The following is a 20346-nucleotide window of genomic DNA, read 5'->3' as shown; positions in this document are numbered from 1 at the left end:
TAATACCGAGCCCTTCTATAGTAGTACTATCGTTTTTTAGGCGCAGTCCGGACCTTATTATATACCTTCTATAGGTTCCCTAGGATAAGAGGAAAAGCTAATCCCGGTACGACGTAAGCGTATACTATTTGTTAGAATTTGTTAATTTCTATCTAGAAGGCGACGACTCCTATAATTTTCGCGTCTTATATTACCGCCGACGCTCCTTTTACTTCTCGGGACTTACGGCTAATATAGCTAAGTCCGAGGCCTTTAGCTAGGCCTATATTAATTATAGCGTAATACTAGTATCCTTCGTCGATAAGAGTAGAAGTTCCGACGTTATTTTCGAGGACTATATTAGTATATATAAGATTCCCGTTTATATCCTTTTTAACTTCTTCCTATTTCTTTACTTATACTCTATCTACTCCCGACTCCTAACTACGAGTAGGAGTTACTCTTTTCCCGAGTCGGAACTGCTTAAGTCCGACTATTCCTCCGTATCCTCTAGAATAGGTTATACGGAGGCGATACTAATCTTAGTAGGCTAAGCCGGTAGGGCGTACGGGTAATCTCGAATACGGTATCTACTCGCTCTATAGCGGAAGTAGAGTCTTTTCTCCTTACGCCTCTCTCTTTCTATAGAGTCGACCTATTTAGCCCTAGGTTTCTCCGCTATCGATTATTAGGCTCTACGGTTCTTTCTATAAGAAGCGTTAGTTTAAGCGGGATTTATAACTACGTCTCTATTAGAGTCGACCTTCGGGTTTGCCGCGGGGGCTATATAGGGGGGAATAACGACTATAGGACTCGCTACTTCTTTCTTCCTTTCTTGCTAGCGTTTCGTAGCCTATTTAAACTAATCTATCGACTCGAGGTTCGTTATAATCCGCTCGACCTCCTCCGTATAGAGGTAGTAATCCTTAATCTTTAGTATAGCGGTAGTATAGGTCTTAGCCGCGTTCGAGAAGGTATTCTTTAAATAACCGATTTTCGTATCGTCTATCTAACGGTCTCCGCCTACGCTTAGTAGGAGGCTATCGAATTCTAGCTAGTAGTCGTACTAAGGTTGTCCCTAGGAGTGCCTTAGGGCTTAGAGTTGCTCTAGCGCCTTTATAGCTTCGTTACTATCCGCGAAGACGTCCTTAAGTTACTAGAAGAAAGCTTCGGGGTCCTTTCCTTTCGTAAGGCTTCCTCTTTCCTAGAAGTAGCGTATCCTAGCGCGTTCCTTTACTAGTAGGGTATCGTATATAGTATCCTAGTAGTAATCTTCGGAGAGCTTTAGTTTTAGCCTAGAACGAACTTAGTACGAACTTCTTAGTCGTAGTAGGTAGTCCCGGAACGACTTAGCTTTCCTATCCTACGATAGTAGTTTCTACTCGTAGGATGCCGTTACGTTTTAGCCGGAAGCCGAGAGAGTTTCTAGTAGTCCCTTTAGGATCTCGTTCGTAGACTAGTCTCGTACTAAACTAGCTTCGGGAGGCCCGGGCTAGCGAGACGCTTCCGCGTATTAGAGTACGGAATAAGTAGCTTATAGCTAGGCTTCTATCGTCTACTATCTAGTATAGAGACTCTCGAAGATACGATAAATCTCGTCCCTAGTTATCTCTAGTACGGTAGAGGTAGCGTTCCCCTAGCTATCTTACTCGGGTTCCTAATAAACCTTAGCGTTTCCTATATTAAAGATCGAACCTAATATTACGGGTAAGTAACGTATACGTAGATACTAGATATAAGACTTAATAGGTTCGATAAAGAGCTAAGTCTATCTACGTAAATCCGAATAGTTTTGTACGGTATACTAAGCGCTAAGTAGTAGGTTAGAGTTATATAGGCCGAATGCCTAAGGCTAGCGCTTTCTACCTAGGGCGTAGCTCTTTATATTCTTCGTCTTCTACTTCCGTCCGTCCGAGAGCCTTACTAATACTAGTAGCGCGTTAAGTTAACTAACGAGCCGTACGCGTAGATTAGCTCTCCTTATGCCTTATAAGGGGTACTATTTCGCCGTAGAGGTAAGCGAGATACTATACTATAGTATCCGATATATCCGTACGCTCTCGAGAAGGTATAGGCGTTTAAGAAGGCGGTCGATTAGCTAGAGACAGCTTAGGTTATAGCGAGTTAAATACAAAGTTATTAACAAAGTATATAAGTTAGACCGACTACGAGTAGAAATCCGGGTTAGGTATAACCGAGGGCGACTATAGAAGCGTAACTAATTAAGAACAGCTATTATTAATAGCTTAGAAGCCTTAATTAACTAATATTATAGTATAGAACTATTAAGATATTAATTAGATAGCTATCTAAATTAATAACGAGTTAGAGAAGGAAGAGAGAGAGGCTCTCTCGCGGAAGAGGCTTTTATCCGCTCGGCGGATGCCTTAGGCATCGAGTTACGTAACTTCGGGTTACTTATAGCTTAGGTCTAATAATACCCCTAGGGTAGTATTAGCTAGCCCCGTTACGTAACTTTAAATTCTATATACAAGTCGCTAAGATCGTAATAGTACTCTTTCTCTTTATAGGCGACGTCTATAGCGCTTTACTTACTTATCGTTAAAGTATTACGATTATAGCGACTAATAGTAGAGCGCTTAGTCGCGTTAGTATCGCGGAGTTAGTAATACGCGGCGGTCGCGGTTTACGCGGATATCGAGTATAATAGTCTTCTACTACTTCTAGCGTATTAGTAACGTTCTCGGTAACTTCCTATATCGGTTTATCGTATCTAATCTACTTTACTTTATACTAGATATTCTTGCCCTTTCCTTTTATATCTAGTATCCTTTCTACTTCCTATTCTTTATCTCTATCGATAACTAGCGGCGGCGGCGGCTCGTACTATTAACTAGGTATACCTATCTTCGGTACTAGGGTTAGTAACGAGGTATAGAAGACGTTATATATATATATTAAGTTAGGCAACTTTAATTAGTACGCGTACGGTAATACGACTTTAATAATCTTATATAGTCCTAAGTTCTTAACGTCGAGCTTAGCGTTTAGTCGATCGGTACTTATTCCTTTAAGCGATAGAAAGACCTTATTACTAATATAGTAGATAGGAGCGGGTCGGCGATATTAGTTAGCGGAGTCTTCTATATAGGATTACTAATATCTTATCTATTTAATAAGATAGGTTTCGAGGGTCTATAAGTAGTCGATTTAGGCTTAAGTATTATAGTTAAGTAGTAGGTTTTCTTCTAGTAATATTAATAGCTTACTTCCGAGGCGCGGATTATAGCTATAACTAGCTTAAAACGGTAACAATCCGGTAGTTTCGGAGGATACGTTATTTATTATAAACTCGGCGACGGGGAGCTAAAGGCTCTAGTTATCTTACTCGTAGTTTATATATAATCGGAGGTATCCCTCGATAACTTTATTTAAGCGTTTAGTTTGTTTATTAGTCTATAGATACTAGGCGGTCGATAGGTTACGCTTAATACGTAGGCGTTTATATAAGTAGTTCTAGAATTTAGAGATAAACTATATACCGCGGTCGGAAGTAATAGTATCTAGAAGACTATAAAGCTTCTAAATATAGGTAAGGTAGGTATCTACGACTACTTAAGCGTTCGAGTATCTTTCTTTATATACGAATAGAATAAGGTACTATATCTTAGTTAGTCGATCGATAATAATAAGGATCGAGTTATAACCGGAGCTATTAGAAAGACTAGTAATAAAGTCTATTATTACGCTCTTCTATTAAGTAGTCGGTACGGATAGAGGCTAAAGAAGTCCTTATTTAGCTTATTTTAAAGATTTAGTCCGGAGGTAGATATAGTAGATACCGATATATCGCTTAATATCCTCGTATATTCGTAACTAGTAGTAGCTACGGCTAACGAGATAGAACGTCTTTATAATACTAGAGTAGCTAGCGGCGGAATAGTCGTAGTACGTATAAATAATATTAGTACGGAGCGACTTATCTATTTCCTTAGCTTCTAGTATATAAAGATAGTCGCGGTAGAATAAAAGGTTATTATTTTTAACCTTATAGTTTAAGGGAGATAATAGGAGATTATTAAAAGGGTCTATTCTACTACGGAGGTATCCTTTTACTTACTAGAAGAGAGTATCCTTAATCGAGGTATCTCGAACTCGCTTAGTAATATCCTTAGCGTTAATAAAGGTCTCGGTACCGAGAGCCTTTATAGTAAATATAACTATATCGTTACTTATAGTATTAATATAGGCTTTCGCAAATTAAGGTTTATCGTAACCCTTACCCTAACCCTAACCCTAAGGGTTATTATCGTAAAAAACGTAAAAGTCGTAAAATTGTCCGTTTCTTCGAGAATTGCAATTATTTACCTTAGGGTTACGTAACCCTAACCCTAACCCTAACCCTAACCCTAACCCTAACCCTAACCCTAACCCTAAGGAGAAGATCTTATATACGGCGGATCGGAGATCTACGGCTAGGTTATATAGCTTTAATATAAGCTAATAGTTATATTTAATACGTAGGTCCTTAGCTAATAAAGGTAGGTCGGCGGAGCGACGTATAAGCGAGTCCGGCTTAGCTCCTTATCTACTAGGACGGTACGTAATCTTAAAGTTAAACCTACTAAGGAATTCGCTCTAGCGAGCTTAGCGGCGATTAAGTTGCTTAGTAGATATATAGAACTATAGATTACGGTAATCGGTAATAACTCGGATAGGCTTTTCGTTAGATTAGTAACCTTCTAATTCGGGCCTCTACGATTTAAAGGCTTTAATAATAGCGAGAAGCTCTTTATCGTAGATTTCGTAGTTATATTTAGCGGGCGTTATCTTTTTTAAGAAGTAAGTAATAGGTTTCTATACGCCGTCGATATATAGTTAAGATATAATACTAGTAGTAATATAATCGGAAGCGTTAGTTTCGATTATTACGGATAGGTTTAGGTTATAATAAGCTAATACTAGTATAGAGATAAACGTAGCTTTAAGTCGTTCGAAGGAGTCTTAGTAGGCTACTATCTATACGAAGGGCGTATCTTTATATATTAGTAGAACTATAGGTTTAATAATATATACGAAGTTATAGATAAAGCGTCGATAGAAGTTCGTAAAGCTAAGGAAGGACTATATATCTTTAATATTAGTAGGAATAGACTAGTCGCATACGGCTTTAATCTTCTTATCGTCTATATAGATACTATTAGTACTAATAACGAGACCTAGGTACTTAACTATTATTACTTTAAACTCTAACTTTAATATATTAGCTTATAGGCTAGCTTTAAGGAGTGCGTCTATTACTTAGCGTACGTAATAGCGATATTCTTCGATCGAATTAGAGTAGATAAGTATATTATCTAGATACGCGGTATAGAATATATCGAGGAAGGGTCGGAGAGCGTTATTAATATATTACTAAAAGGTTAATAGTACGTTATAGAGCCCGAATAGTATAACCTTATATTTAAAGAGACTATAACGGGTATAGAAGGCTATCTTCTACTCGTAACCTAGTTCGATACGAAGTTAATTAAAGGCCGAGATAATATCGAGTTTAGTATATATTACTACTTTACTTAATCGATCGAGTATCTCTTAAATAAGAGAGATAGGGTATCTATTCTTTACTATAATCTCGTTTAGCTTACAATAGTCTACGTAGAACTATAAACCTCTACCGAGTTTCTTAACGAATAGTACTAGCGAAGAGTACTATAAGGTTAATACTTAAATAAAGCCCTTATCGAGGTTGTCCTTTAAATAGTTATATAGGACTTCTAATTCCTCGTATAATATACTATAGAGCGGGCTATACGTCGTTTCCTTACCTTTAATAATATCGATATAGTAATTCTATCTAGGTCGGTATAGTAGTAACTTCTTCGTATCTTCCTACGAGAACAATATTAGCCTACCGTAATAGTACTAAGGGACTTTATTAGCGGGGTTAATATACTTCTTCTTAGCTATCTCTTTTTCTATATCTCGTAATAATATAGCGAATACGAATAAATCCTTCTTTTTTATTTACTAGTCGAAGACCTATACGCTTACTAGAGCTATAGTTATACTAGCAATATAGATAAGCGATAGTAATAAGCGTTTCTATACTAGTCGAGGTAATAGAATTAGCGGAGGTAAGGGTAGAGATAAGAACTAAGTTAATACTAATCGGCGTATAGGACAATCGCGTTATACGTAGTACTTTTATATTAAGTCGATAAGTTTTACCGTATCGGTATTATCCGATAGGTTATAAGCTAGTTACTATTAATAGTGCTACGTAGCTACGGGCTCGGCGTAAGCTAGCGTATTATTATCTTTACGGTCGGATAAGCCGTAGGCATAGACGATAGTATATAAGTCGTTATAATATTCCTTATAGTAATCGGAGTCGAACTATACTCGGTTAAGCTTCTAGTCGATACGAGGGTTGTATTTATTAAGCTACGGGCGGCCGAGAATAATAGGATAATATCCTAATATAGTAAGGTAGAAGGCCCTATATTCGATATAGCTATTAATATTAATAGTCGCTCTAGCGTACTAAGTAACGTCTACTACGAAACTACCGTCGAAAGTAGTTAATCTACGAGGCTCCTTTAGGTTATAGATAGAGAGCTAGTATTAGTATACGTAATATAAGTTAATAAAAGATAAACCGGTATAGCCGCAATTAACTATTACTAATAATTAGTATTCGATATCCTACCCTATATCTAGTAAGCTAGACTAAGGTTTATTATAAGCCGTTAAAGTATAATATAAAACGAGATATTAATTATCGCCCTTAGGTATAATACTTCCTAATAATACTAATAAACTAATCTATAAATCTTTCTACTATCGATATTTCCTTCTATAATAGTAGCCTAGGTTCTTCGGTAATAACGGTATAGGTAACTCTATCGGTATAGGCTTTTAAACGCGACTTTGTCTAAGAGCTATACTTTTCCCTCCTTATTACTACTATAAGCGTCTTTATTATCGGTAGAAGGTAGATCGGCCGGAGCGGCGGCGGTACCGAAGGTAGAGACGTTAGTATTTAGACGATTACCGCGGCTTTAAGCGCAGTAGATAAGCTCTAGACAAGTAGTATCGAAGTAGACGTAATTGCTACTATAGAAGCGATATAAACCTTCGCGGCGGCAGCGATCTCTCTTTTTAAGTATTACGCGACGACAATTACCCTAACCCTAACTCTAACCCTAACCCTAACTCTAACCTTAAGTAGTAGAGAGGTCTATAGCGTCCGGGTTACGGATAGTCGTAGTCGTAGTTATAGTAGTACTAGTATTGTTACTATTATTCGCTAAGGTAAATTGTCCTTAGTTATTATATAGAGCGACGTATCCTTAAGGAGCGTACCTATTATTAGAGCCGCTAGCGTTATTATTACTATAGTTAGTATTCGAGCCTTAGTTAGTAGTATTACTAGATCCTAGCTTAGTATTATCGCGGCTACTTTCTACGCGATATTAGCGGAGCCGATTATCGATAATAGTTAGATAGCGATATAATACTAAGAAGTTAGTAGGCTTATTATATATATTACTAAGCGCTATCTTTAATTCGGAAGACAAGCTACGCTTAAGAGCGTTAACCTAGGCTTAGCCTTTATAACCGAGTAAAGCATTAAGTCGATTAAACTTCGTAAGATAGTAAGTAAACTCCTTATTCTTCTACTTTAAGTTATCTAGCTTATAACTAGTAGTAGCGACCTCGTCGGGGTCGCCGAAGGCGTTAACTAATAGGTTATAGAAGTTATCGAAGTCGTCGAAATCTACGATTACGCCCTATTTATCGTAATAGATATATAGCTAGACTATCGAGCGAGCTTTGCCGGTAGTACGACTATACGTATATATTAACTAGTCTTATAGTATTAGAAAGCGGTTATTATTAATTATTAACTTAATCGTAAGCTTAGTAAGGAAGGGCTTTAGCTTCTTACGGTCTCTATCGTATTTCTCTAGGTCTAGATACTTCTCGCTCTTATTATATCTAGTATAGTTATTATCGTCGTTAAAGCTACGGTTAAACCTAGAGCGGCGGAGAGAGTCTAGTCGGTCGCGAGATCGTAGTACTAGGTCGTAACCGAAGTTATTATTAATATTAATAGGATTATCCTAACCCTTAGGATTAGTATTTAAACGGCCGAAGCGTAAACGACCGAGATAGTCGAAAGCGCTAAGAGGTCGACGAAAGCTACTACTACCTAGTATAATATCTTTAGGTACTAGGTATATATTAGATAGGCGACGGAATAAGGGTCGGCTATTATTTAGTATAGGTCCTTAGCCGCCGACTAAGTTATATAATAAGGACGCTTTAGCGTTACGACGGATACGAGTAGCTTATTTGCTAGCTCGGCGGGCGATATCTTCTACGGAAGACTATTATTATTATAGACGTGCGGCTTACTAAGCAAGGTTATTACGTTGCTAGTATACGATATTTAGTATATTACGTACTACCTCGGCGGCTTAGCGTTAGTATTCTACTTCCGTACGAGCCTATACTAGCTCGCTATTAAGGTAGGTATTAGTCTTATAATAGGCTTATTATACTCGCTCTAGTGTTTCTACTTCTTACTAGTATTATTAATAAAGAGTAGCTACTAACTAGTATAACGCGGTTATACGTTAAAAGACGTATTTAGCGGCTTCCTACTTATTTACTCTACTAAAGAGCTACTAGAAGTCCTAGAGATTGCTAGGTAAAGGCTAATATAGTATACTATCGATATCTATAAGGCTAGGTCGTAGACCCTATAGAGGTTGTTACTCTAGTATACCGTTTAACTAGGTACTAGCTATTTCTACTTAGTTAGGCGTATTTATATATTCCGAGCCGCTACTACGATTAGTAGGCGGTTATAAAGGATCTATAACAGATCGGCGGTATTACTACGGTTAAGTAGCTTACTATACTTAATATAGATTAGTATATAGGTCCTAATATAATACAAGGTTTATTAGCGCTATTATATAACGAGAAGCGTAAAAGGGCGATAGCGATCGCTAGCGATATAATTCTTTATATAGATATAAACGATAGTACCTACGACGTTATCGTAGGTAATAAAGGAACTCGTTATTCTATTAAGATATTAATTAGATAGCTATCTAAATTAATAACGAGTTAGAGAAGGAAGAGAGAGAGGCTCTCTCGCGGAAGAGGCTTTTATCCGCTTAGCGGATGCCTTAGGTATCGAGTTACGTAACTTCGGGTTACTTATAGCTTAGGTCTAATAATATCCCCGGAGTAGTATTAGCTAGCCCTATTACGTAACTTTAAATTCTATATACAAGTCGCTAAGATCGTAATAAGAACGATAACATTTAGTATCTAATACTATAAGAAGACGCGTACGCGATAAAGTCGTAAAAGGCCTACGGTCGGAGCTACTAGGTTATTCTAGTACGCTATACTATATTTACTTACTTAGCGACCTATTCAAGCGGTTAAATAGGCCGCTCTAGCGCTAGAGCGGCCTCGCAAACATAGTTAGTGCAGTGCACTGTCTACTGCTAGATTAGGCCTTCTTGGCTTCCTATCTAAGCGTGGAGCGGCGTACTCGCCGAGTTGCGAAACCCTTCTATAATAGGGCTGCAGCGCGGCAGGGACCGTACCGTACCGTCTGCACGTTAAAGGCGAACTCCGCGAACCTAAAGCTAGAAAGCTAGCCGGCAGTTCTCGAGACCAGACCAGGCAACGCAAGCTTGATCAACCACAGCAACAGCAACAGCAACCACGACGACCACCCGGCGATAAAGCAGCTTCGAGTTATCGCGCTTGAGGTCCTGTTACCAGTCGCTTCCGCCTCCGCCTCCGCCTCCGCCTCCGCCTCCGCCCCCGCCTCCAATCGCGCACCACCCCATACTGTACTTTCCTCGCTCTCCGCAATCCATCGCAGTCGCAGCCGAAGTTACTGCGAGCCCATCACCGAGCAATGCGATAGCCAGCACCAGCTACCAGTATGGGTTTCTCCCACTTCGTCGCGCGCAATGCCATACAGCTGGCTGCGCGACAGACATCCGACTCAGACGACGAAGAAGACCCTGAAGCAGGGCAGAAGGAAATATACTCGTCATGGGCACTCTTGATCCTGATCTGTCTGCTGGTCCTGGCCTTTTTCACCAGTTACTTCCTCAGAAGCAGAAAGATCCAGGCCGTGCACGAGACTGTCGTGTCAATCTTCGCGGGAATGGTCATTGGACTTATCCTCCGTTTGACGAGCGTGAACAGCGTGCTGGACGTCGTCACCTTCGACTACCAGTTCTTCTTCAACCTGCTACTGCCGCCCATCATTCTGGCCAGCGGATATGAGTTGCACCAAGGAAACTTCTTCCGCAACATCGGCAGTATTCTGACCTTCGCCTTTGCCGGAACCTTTATATCTGCGCTTGTACTCGGGATAATTCTCTGGTTATGGACGCGCATACCTCTGGAGGGTCTGGATATTTCTTTCGTCGATGCTATGTCTGTTGGCGCAACACTCTCAGCTACCGATCCTGTGACGATCCTGGCAATATTCAATACCTACAAAGTCGATCCGAAGCTCTACACTGTCATATTCGGCGAGAGCATTTTGAACGATGCCATTGCTATCGTGCTGTTCGAAACGGCGCAGAAGTACAAGGCGGGAGAAGAAGCTGGAAAGCTCACCATACTCAGCTTGTTCGAAAGTATTGGAGTCTTCTTGCTGGTCTTCTTTGGCAGTTTGGCGCTTGGGCTCGTGATAGGACTCGGCACAAGTTTGCTACTGAAGTTCACCCACGTTCGGCGCGATCCGAAGATTGAAAGCTGTCTGGTCTTCTTGATCGCATATGCTTCGTATTTCTTTGCTAATGCTATTCATATGAGTGGTACGTCGTTCAAACATGGTGCGTGCTGCATATACTGACGTCGGACAGGTATCGTGTCTCTACTTTTCTGCGGTATCTGCCTCAAGCACTACGCCTACCACAATATGTCGCGCCGAACACAACTGACGACCAAATTTACCTTCTCACTCATGGCGCAGCTGACCGAGAATTTCATCTTCATCTACTTGGGATTATCGCTCTTCACCGAACGAACGCTCGAGTACAAGCCACTATTCATCCTCGTCACCCTGATAGGCATCTGCGTGGCACGATGGTGTGCGGTGTTCCCGTTGAGCGCAGCAATCAATTGGTTCATCAGATACAGAGCGAGGCGAAGAGGGCAAGAGACGTTGGCAGAAGAAATACCAAACAATTGGAAGATCATGCTTTTCTGGGCTGGTCTAAGAGGAGCTGTCGGTGTTGCACTTGCCGCCGGTCTGAGCGGCAAAGATGGCGCTGCACTGCGAGCCACAGTGCTCGTCACGGTCGTATTGACCGTAATCATCTTCGGTGGCACAACAGCACGCATGTTAGAAATTCTTAATATTCGCACAGGGGTGGTGGAAGAAATAGACAGCGATGACGAGTTTGACATCGAACCTGTGCCGCAAGGCGGATATGCAAGAAGGAATGGTGCTGCATTTGGACACACCCCGAAAAGCAGCAGCGTCGGTGTGGGTAATGGCGGGATTGGCCTGGGAAATGTTGGTCGTCACCGGAGCAGAGCTGACACATCGAGCTACAGTGGTGGCGGAGGACACACAAGCACTCCGCCTGGACTTGATCGAAGGAACAGCTCACGCGTGAGGCGGGATGATCAGCAAAGCCAAGCAGAGCAAGGATTGCTGGTGCAAGAAGATGAGAGCACAGTGAGTGACGATGACCTCGACCTACCACCTGATGCGAGACGGGGAACACCATCGAGGAATATCGACAACCCATATCCCGAAAGCGGCAGTACACAGCACAGCGAAGGCGGTCGACTTGCTGCCCTGAACCCCAGAGCCGCTTTCACGCAGATCCTGAATGCAACAACGCAAGATGCAGGGGATTTGTTCAACCGTCTCGACGAGCACTTTCTCAAACCACATCTGCTACTTGATCCTGGCGGCACTTCATCGTCCAGCAGGCATAATGGCGGGCATGGAGATCAGAGCTCGTAGCTCGTCTCCCATTGAGAGTAAGGCGTTTAGGATACCATGGGTTGGGATAAAGAGGTCAAAGAGATGGGATCATGATCATGTGTACTTGGATTGGATCGTCTCAAACACTTTCCACACACACCTCAATGCCTCATTGCACTAACCTAGCAAAGAACCAAACCACTGACCAACCTTCTAGTCCTTCTTCCCAATCCCAATCGAACTCCAATCCTGTCCCCGAATCCACTCCTCCACATTCGTCAACCTACTCATCTCAACTCCCGCCTCCTCCGGACTCTTCACTCCTTCCTCCCCACCATCCCACCCAAACTTATCAGCATACTCTCCACTAGCCATAACCTCTCTCGCCAACCATTCCGGCACACCCGAAGCCACAACTTTCTCTAAACTCAAACCCTCGATTTCAATCTCCACACCCAAAACCCTAGCCCACGTCTCCGCGAAAGTTTCTTGAGAAGTCTTCCAACAGGATCCCAACATGTTCGTTGCGGGAGGGGAGAGTGGGGATGTGAATAAGTCGCGGACGAAGTGGCCCGTGTCGTTTGGTGGATTGACGTAGGGGATTGGATGGGATGTTGAGGAGGTGAGGTGGGTTGTTGGGTAGATGTAGATATTCGAAGTCGGATCTGAAGGGTGGTTTTTCTGCGGTGTCCAGATTGGCCAGGCCCAGATGTTGGATAGGTACCATCCGATTTGTAAGTATGAAGAGACTGAGGCGAGGTCCGGGTGGTGGGACTTCAGGTATGCGGTGTAGGTGGCTTTGGAGTCGAAATGGTAGTTTTCTGTTATTGTGCCTCTTGAGAATTTTTTGGTGTCCGAGAGGGTGGAGAGGATGAATCTATGGAGAGGTTTGCGGGAGTGTGCGGTTGCTGCGGCGTGGACTATGTTCTTTCCTTGTTGGAGTTCGGAATTGAAGGCTTGGATGTTTGGTGGGATGTCTTTTTCGGTTTCAAAGGTGTAGGAGCCTGAGGATTTGAATTGGGACCAGAAATCTGTGGCGGAGAAGATTGCGTCTGCGTCTTGGAAGGCCGATTCCAAAGACGCTTGGTTGTTGAGGTCGCCGGCTGCGAGCTCGATGGAAGGATGTTCCTGAGAAGGAATTGCGAAGCAGCAGAGGATAGGTTGCGGGTTATGCCTCGGATTCGCCAGGATGGTTCGAGTTTTGAGAAGACTTTGGCAACGGAGCCGCCTTGTTGGCCTGTGATGCCGATGATGACGAGGAGTTTCTGGTCGGAAGACATGGCTGTGGTATCAGATAGCAGACTGTGTGAGTGATGCCAGACGAGAGAGGGGATTCGAGCAGAATATACATCCTTCCTACCTGGAGAGGGCTAGTATGATCTCTCAGGGCGTTGCTAGCTCTCAGGATCTAGCTTGCCCTCTCTGTCATTACAAATGCTGATCTCTCGCAGCATAACTCAATCGACCCATTTGAGCTGTGATCAGGCTGGTATTGTTCGAGTTATGCATTGGATTTTATGCAACTTTGTGACAAGCTGAGGTAAACAAAGTCCGGAAAGTCGGCCAAGGCTCTCGTAGGACGTGGTTGTTGTCCATCACTGCCAAGCTGGAGGACGAATTGGCCGCTTTCGCGTATGGATGACACCGCCGCCGCAATGATTGCTCCTGCCACCGTTATGCCTCATTGTGATGCAGACAAAATGGCCCGAGACGAAGCGACAGCGAGGACGAACTGGATTCTGAAGTTTTCGTTATCCACAGTATTCTATTGGTCAAATTCGAGCAGAAGTATTGCCACTTTGGATGCAATCATGCCGGCTGGAAGTCGTCACAGGGAACGTGCGTTCACTAACAGCTCAGTCACAAGACAGAAACAAACTTGGCGAAGTGAATGAAACATGTTCTTGCCTCAGGCTACAACTAATAAAAGAGTGGGGTCAAGGGTCGTCACTTCCTCCAACCAGAGCCCCTCCGTCGCGGCGGGCAACTACACAGCAGTCACAACTCAACCTCACAGGTCAAACGATCTGGAAATAGTCGGCCGCGCAAGCCTCGTGTCTCGCTGCCTACAAACACAGAAAGCCCCGGTAAGGCCAAGCCTCCGTCGAAGGCGGCAACATAACAGCCTTCTCAGCTGTGATCCCAACCAACAAAAGTTGGCTAACTCTTCGCTCCAGCATCTTGGACGCACCTGCCTGCTACATCTGCTGAACCTCAATCATGGTGAGTACACATTCAATGGGCTCAGATGCGGTAGTTGTACTGAGTAGTTGTACTGACATCTGATTGACAGGCCTCATCTGGGTACGTTACCAGTCGCGCCGTACTCCCGCACTCGAGCGATATCGCAGACCTCGTCCCCAACGCCTACCCACATTCTAACACACCTCCAGCGTTTCGGTCGCACCTGAGTGCATCACAGCCTTCAACGAGCTGAAGCTGGGCAAGAAGACCAAGTGGATCATTTACAAGATTTCCGATGACTGGAAGGAGATTGTTGTGGAGGAGACCAGCGAAGACCCAGACTACAGCAAGTTCCGACAGAAGCTTATCGACGCCAAGAGCAAGAACAAGCGCGGCGAGGAGGGAATCGGTGGCAGATACGCGGTTTTTGACGTCGAGTACGACGCAGAGGGCGGCGATGGAAAGCGCAGCAAGATCACCTTTATCTCGTGGGTGCCAGATGATGCGCCGCAATACGTGAGTCCTGACATGAACGCGATGCGGTTCAATCACTGACACTTCCTATCAGCCACGCATGATGTACTCCTCTTCCAAGGAGGCTCTGAAGCGTGCCCTCAACGGTCTTGCCGCTGACGTCCAGGCCAATGACCCAGATGACATCGAACATGACACGATCATTTCCAAGGTGTCCAAGGGACGCTGAGTCGGCTGATGTCCTGCGAGTGCATCTGACATAGCCACCAGCAGCGATACCAGAAGACCTTGCATTGAAAGGTTTCGGAAGCAGAATTGAACGCGAACGGCCGGCGCCCTCGCCATAGTCAAGTTGGCTTGGAATGCATGCAGTTGAATTTGATATAAACGTCAGCGACTTTAGACGACCATTATGGGGATTGAATGTTTCATTGCTATCCCCGATGCGGATGGCTTGAAGCCTTCCCAGTGGACTTGATGTTTCTCAATACTGACAAGCTTACCAGCTCTAAGAAAAGGCCACGCACACCGATTTTCGCGTCCCCGTCGACATTTGTATATCTCTTCCTCGCTCGCTCGCGAGAACTGACATTCTTCTTCTTCATTCGTGCCACGGAAACTGCAAAAAAAGAAGTGAGATCCAAGACTCGTCTGTGAGAACTGCTTCCAACATATCTGCCGAGATGTATAAGATGTCTGCACCACCGGTCATGCGCCGACACTCGATTGCGGGCATGGCGACTATAATTCCTCGTCGAACACTCGATGCCATCGCTTCCGTTCACCCCATTTCTCGACCTTCTTACTCCGTCCGAGTTCTGAACTACAGCATGTCGCCGATGCCAGAGACAACTGCGTTCTCGGAGAAGTCGGGAAGCTCAGAAAGAAGCCAGTCTTCGGCAGTCAGCGAAATCGGTGAATGGCTGCTATATGACGAGGCGTTCAATCCTGTGCAGAATGACATACAAGAAGGCTCAACAATTTTCGACCTCCCACTGCGATCAAGGCACGCTATCAACATTCCACCTTCGGATCATAACGGTGATGTCTGCGACAACAAGCCGGCCAGTGACGCTGAGGAGTCTGGAAATAAAAGGTCCAGCAAGAGTGTCAGGAGCAACCACGATCGAAGCACGGCGCGTGAAGCCATCATCACCGGGGGTTGCAAGATCTACCAGGTCTTGAAGCGACGCTGCTTCCCCAAATCTGCTGCCAACTACGGCCCACAAGAGGCGATTGAGCCTGATGGATGCCTGCCATGCTTCACGTGCTCCAAGCAGTCGAAGCAGCGTAACCTCGCAAGACATGCACTCCTCTCGAGCGACGACGTGACGCAGCCACAGCAACCCCAAGCAGACGAAAAGGAACACGCAGCCTATCAAGCCAATCGACATGAGGCAACGCTATCTGCAAATGTAAGGCACATGGACGGACCAGACGAATACAGCAGCACCGACACCCTGCCTTATCGCCACTCTCATCCCAAACGCAAGATGCGTGAAACGGCACGCATGCCTCTCGGGACCGAAGCCAACGGAATCGCTCGCGCTCCCCAACAAGTTCGATTTTCCAGCGCTCAGAGAATGGAGTTGGAGAATCAGAGGCAGGGAGCGGCTACTCTTCGCTCTGACACTCCGATGCGAGATCAGAATCCGCCTCAGGTTCCGGATCGTGAGTCTAGTTTGAGGGGCTCTACGGTTGCCGTCTATGCTTCTAGTCAGGCGAGTCTCTTTAGGGGTTCTAATGTGGCGGACTATGAGTATCAACTTGAAAGTCCGAGGTCAGAGGTTGAGGATAGGTTCCATGGTCTTGATTTTGGGGTTGAGTGGAGTGGGATGGATTTGGAGGGAGAGGTTGAGAGGGTGAGGAGGGATATGGAGGGGCTTTGAGGAGAGTGTGGATGTGTGTGATGGCTTTTGGAAGTGATTGTGGTGGTATGGGGTCTTGGCGGCGTCTTTTTCATTTCGTGGGAGTGGTTGTGGTGGCGGTATCGAATCTTGGCATTCTTCCGGCGTATGTATTTGTGATTTTTGGATAGTTCTACAGTAGAAGTCAAAGTAAAGTAAGCTCCCATGCTCAGAATTCCACTTGGCCTCTTCGACGAATACGTCGCATTATCCGTAGTGCTCTACAGTTGCTTACACTGCCTTACAGCAGTAGGTACCTGCTAGCACTCAATTCTTCTTGTAATTCTGCGACTTGGGTCCTAGGCTCTGAATAGGCCCACGCGCATAAACAATTCCGCCGTCTCATTCCAAGCCTCGACATTCACTCGCCACCTCCCTCCCCGCCAACCAACTCAACATATGACTTTCAAACTCTTCGCCGAGTAACTAGTCCAGAAAACCTGCTCGGCGGGTCCATCAAACGTGAATTTCGCACTCGTTCGATCGCTCATACAACTCGAATCTCCAACATTACTCTTCGGATCTCCCCTATACGCGGTCAAAGTACACGTACTCCCATCTTTCGTAAAAGCAATATAACATTTTGCTCCAAGTGTTCCCGAGGGCTGGACACAGCCGGAAGACTCTCCGCTTCCGATATCTATCACCATGTTTCCGGTGCAGGTATTATTCACTGGAGAGGAGTCGTAGGCCTGGACGTGCCATTGCGTGCTTGTGACGTGGAGACTAGTGTCTAAATTGTTTTGGGCGAGGGAGAGCGTTGTGAGGGTCAGAAGGGTTAGGAATTTGGAAAGCATGATGGCTGTGGGTTTCGGTTTCTAGTTTGAGATCTGTGGAGTTGGGCGCTCGCGGTCATAGATTTATTCGATCTTGGTCGATTGCGATTCGAGGACTGCTTATATCTTCCCATTGTTGTTGTTGCCACTGACAACTTTCGTCCAAGAATAGGCCAACAGAATAGGCTCCGGAAAGCCATGGCTATGACATGGATGGAGCTGGGATGTGCGATATGCCGTACCTCGTGACAGGGAGTGATCGCTTGGCGAATAATGGCAGTTCAGCTTCGGCTCTGATGAATGTCTTCCAGATCATGATGCAACATTGATCGAAATGCCGGTTGGGAAATTATCGATGCTCATTAATATCCTCGGATCAAGAACAACTGTGATACCAGATCCCTGAAAGAGACCAAGAGAGTGACCCAGCAAGCGATGGAGCATTGGGCTTTCGTGCCGTGCTAACGAAAGCACGCAGTGTCAATACATGGCAATGGAGCATCTGCCCTACCTCCTGTCCCGCACTCTGTCTTTGCCTTTGACACCACGCTCTTTCCGCCTCTCTTCCTTCAAAGCTCTTGCTTTCTCTTTCGGATCAATAACCTCAATCTGCTTCATCTGCTCTTTCCATTGCAAGTCTTTCCCGAGCGTATCTTTCACAAATGTTAGCGTATGTGACATCCAGCCGGGATCGTCGTCTTCATCCGCTTCGGCATTGCCATCAGGCTTCTCGTCATCCCAAGCTTTACAGGACTGGCAGTTCGCGATGAAGTGTAGGTCGCAAAGCTCAGCCTCCTCGTCATTCTCAGGTTTGGTCGTAGTTGGTAGCACAGACTCGCTGTCACCATTGCTAGTCTCACGAGCTTTCACTTTGGGGGCATCGATAGAGTCTCCAGATGTCTTGTCTTCTGGCAGATCTTCGAGACGTGCCTTGAAGGACTTGAACAGCTCAAATGCGCCTTGCTCGTCTGAAGCCTTCCCACGTTTTCGTCCTCGCGTTGACGTTGCAGGTATCATGGCTTCCAGGGCGTGCTTCGGCTTCTCTATCTCTTTCGGCTTTGTGTCCACCGTGCGCTTCATGCTAGCCTTGAGCTGTGCTATCTGAGCATTGGTATCTTCCAGCACTTTTTGCCGTCTTCTCGCTTCGCGTTCGTCGGGCTGAGAGTCTGATTCATCTTCGTCTTGCTCCCCTTCCTGTGACTTCTTCGCCTCTTCTGATCTCATCGTCTTTGCCTCAGTGACAGGCTGTGGTGACTCCTCTACAATCTCCTTTTTGGCCTTCTTCTCTTTGGGCTCCTTCGCTACACGCTTTTCATCTTCTTCCTCGGCAGCTACGAGCTTTGGGTTTGCCTTGGCCTTCTTCAGGACCGGTGCAGCTTCCTCCTCCTCATCGCCTCCAAAGCTCATTACATTCTTGCCCGCTGGCTTCTTCCTCTTCTTCGCATCAGGCTTCTTTAACTCGGCTTTGGTCCTTGGCGCTTCCCTGACCCTCGCGACCATGTCCTCAAATGGATTGACCAGAATCTCTGCTCCTGTGACCTTTGTAGGATATAGTGGCCTTTCACTTCCCTCCTCCAACCCGACTAAATCCTTGTCGGTCATCTTCATTAAGTTGTATATTGTGTCTCCCTCGATTCTCCCAAACATTGTGTTCTTTCCTTGCAGCTCAGGCGTCGCATCCAACGTAAAGAAGAACTGAGATCCATTGCTGTTTGGTCCTTCGTTTGCCATACCAAGCAGACCTCTGCGATTGAACTTGAGCCTGCTATGAAACTCATCTTGAAATGGTTCGCCATCGTTGATCGCAGAGATTCCGCCTGATCCTGTGCCAGTAGGGTCGCCGCCTTGTATGATGAAGCCAGGTACGAGTCGGTGAAATATAGTGTTGTTGTAGTAGCCATCCAAACAGTGCTGCAAGAAGTTGCGACTGGCGAGGGGAGTCTGCTTTGCGAAGAGTTCAATGGTGAGGTCGCCGGCGGTCGTGTTGAGCACCACTTTCGCCGTGGGTTGCGGCTCGAGGTTGTAGAGGTTTGCCATGGTCGCTTAGCCACAGTGTCGCGATCGTTAACTTATCTGGTCATTTCTTTAGTGTCATGGATGTCTTCATGTGATTGAGAATTCTTAGCGCCATTCCACTTCAAGCTTCAAGCTGGGCGCGACTATTCGTAAATCAGCCCCGGCTATTTATAAATTAGTCGTCCAATCGTAGAGAAGGCCTAGGGTAAATTAAATAAATTTATTAGTTATATCCTCTACCGCTAGATAGCTATTGTCTACCTTACTATCGCTATTATATTACTATACCTTAGGCTTAGAGCTACTTAAGTAGATTAATAAGCGGCTTATATAGTCGACTTAGTATAAGGCAACTAGACCTAAGCTTATTTAGTAAGCTACTAAGGCTATAGACTAGTAAGAAGCGATAAGATAGGCTAAGCCTAGAAGCCTTCTAGTCTACTCTACTTCTACTACTACTAGTACTACGGCAACCTTTACGTAAGGGCTATATATATAAGATAGCCTATAGGAGATATAAGTACGTTAAAAACAATATAGACTACTATATAGGCTCCTACTAGTATAGGCTATATAATAGAAGCCTAGTATCTACCTATTTACCTTAGGCTATATATAAAGGACTCTAACTTCCGCTATCTCTAAGAACTCCGCTAGTACTTATAGCGCTAGCGGGTATCCTAGGCTATACTAATTTAGTATAGTAGGAGCTATACGTTAATATAAGGGTAGTAGAGTCTTATTTGCTAGGTAGGTAGTATACCTAGGGTAGTTTAAGTTAAGAATCTTAAGATTAGCTATAGGATCTAATTCTATCTATAGATATCTATTATTTACCTAATTCCTCTTTCCTATATTATAATTCTACTTAGTAGCTAGTATAGCTATTAGAAGTCTCTATGCGATATTATACTATATAGATTACTAACAATATGGTCTCACCGAGACCGGAGCGGCCCTGGGTCCGTTGATTTATGAATAGCCGGGGCTGATTTGCGAATAGTCGCGCCCCTTCAAGCTCTAGGGGACCAAAGCTTCCATCGTCATCCTGCCC

General features: G+C 44.5%; 5 protein-coding genes across 5 annotated transcripts; 3 read left to right on the top strand and 2 right to left on the bottom strand.

The window, feature by feature from the left end:
- Window positions 1–1368: 1368 nt before the first annotated feature.
- Window positions 1369–12116, top strand: MYCFIDRAFT_207945 (uncharacterized protein; the record flags this gene model as incomplete). The annotated part of the gene is made up of 6 exons (XM_007929151.1): window positions 1369–1373; window positions 9650–9728; window positions 9757–9870; window positions 9905–10829; window positions 10860–11970; window positions 12029–12116. The coding sequence occupies 6 exons, from the start codon at window positions 1369–1371 to the stop codon at window positions 12114–12116; spliced, it is 2322 nt and encodes a 773-aa protein (XP_007927342.1).
- Window positions 12117–12148: 32 nt separating this feature from the next.
- Window positions 12149–13215, bottom strand: MYCFIDRAFT_78785 (uncharacterized protein; the record flags this gene model as incomplete). Its single annotated transcript, XM_007928981.1, has 2 exons — window positions 12149–13063; window positions 13147–13215. The coding sequence occupies 2 exons, from the start codon at window positions 13213–13215 to the stop codon at window positions 12149–12151; spliced, it is 984 nt and encodes a 327-aa protein (XP_007927172.1).
- Window positions 13216–13943: 728 nt separating this feature from the next.
- On the top strand, window positions 13944–15036 carry MYCFIDRAFT_211452 (uncharacterized protein). The gene is made up of 5 exons (XM_007929150.1): window positions 13944–14022; window positions 14113–14158; window positions 14229–14239; window positions 14329–14635; window positions 14688–15036. The coding sequence occupies exons 2-5, from the start codon at window positions 14156–14158 to the stop codon at window positions 14820–14822; spliced, it is 456 nt and encodes a 151-aa protein (XP_007927341.1). The 5' UTR covers window positions 13944–14022; window positions 14113–14155; the 3' UTR covers window positions 14823–15036.
- Window positions 15037–15423: 387 nt separating this feature from the next.
- Window positions 15424–16482, top strand: MYCFIDRAFT_197082 (uncharacterized protein; the record flags this gene model as incomplete). The annotated part of the gene is made up of 1 exon (XM_007929149.1): window positions 15424–16482. The coding sequence occupies one exon, from the start codon at window positions 15424–15426 to the stop codon at window positions 16480–16482; it is 1059 nt and encodes a 352-aa protein (XP_007927340.1).
- Window positions 16483–17783: 1301 nt separating this feature from the next.
- On the bottom strand, window positions 17784–19313 carry MYCFIDRAFT_32590 (uncharacterized protein; the record flags this gene model as incomplete). The annotated part of the gene is made up of 2 exons (XM_007928768.1): window positions 17784–18071; window positions 18108–19313. 2 exons carry the CDS (start codon window positions 19311–19313, stop codon window positions 17784–17786), a joined length of 1494 nt encoding a protein of 497 aa, XP_007926959.1.
- Window positions 19314–20346: the final 1033 nt, after the last annotated feature.

This window comes from Pseudocercospora fijiensis (genome assembly GCF_000340215.1).
Source record: "Pseudocercospora fijiensis CIRAD86 unplaced genomic scaffold MYCFIscaffold_5, whole genome shotgun sequence".
Taxonomy (NCBI): Eukaryota; Fungi; Ascomycota; class Dothideomycetes; order Mycosphaerellales; family Mycosphaerellaceae; genus Pseudocercospora; species Pseudocercospora fijiensis.
Note: the sequence above shows the minus strand (reverse complement) of the source record. Positions and strands in the feature narration are given on the sequence as shown.

Coding starts and splice junctions, on each gene's coding strand:
- MYCFIDRAFT_211452 (XM_007929150.1), top strand. Junction 14,636..14,687: donor CAGATGATGCGCCGCAATAC/GTGAGTCCTGAC, acceptor ACTTCCTATCAG/CCACGCATGATGTACTCCTC.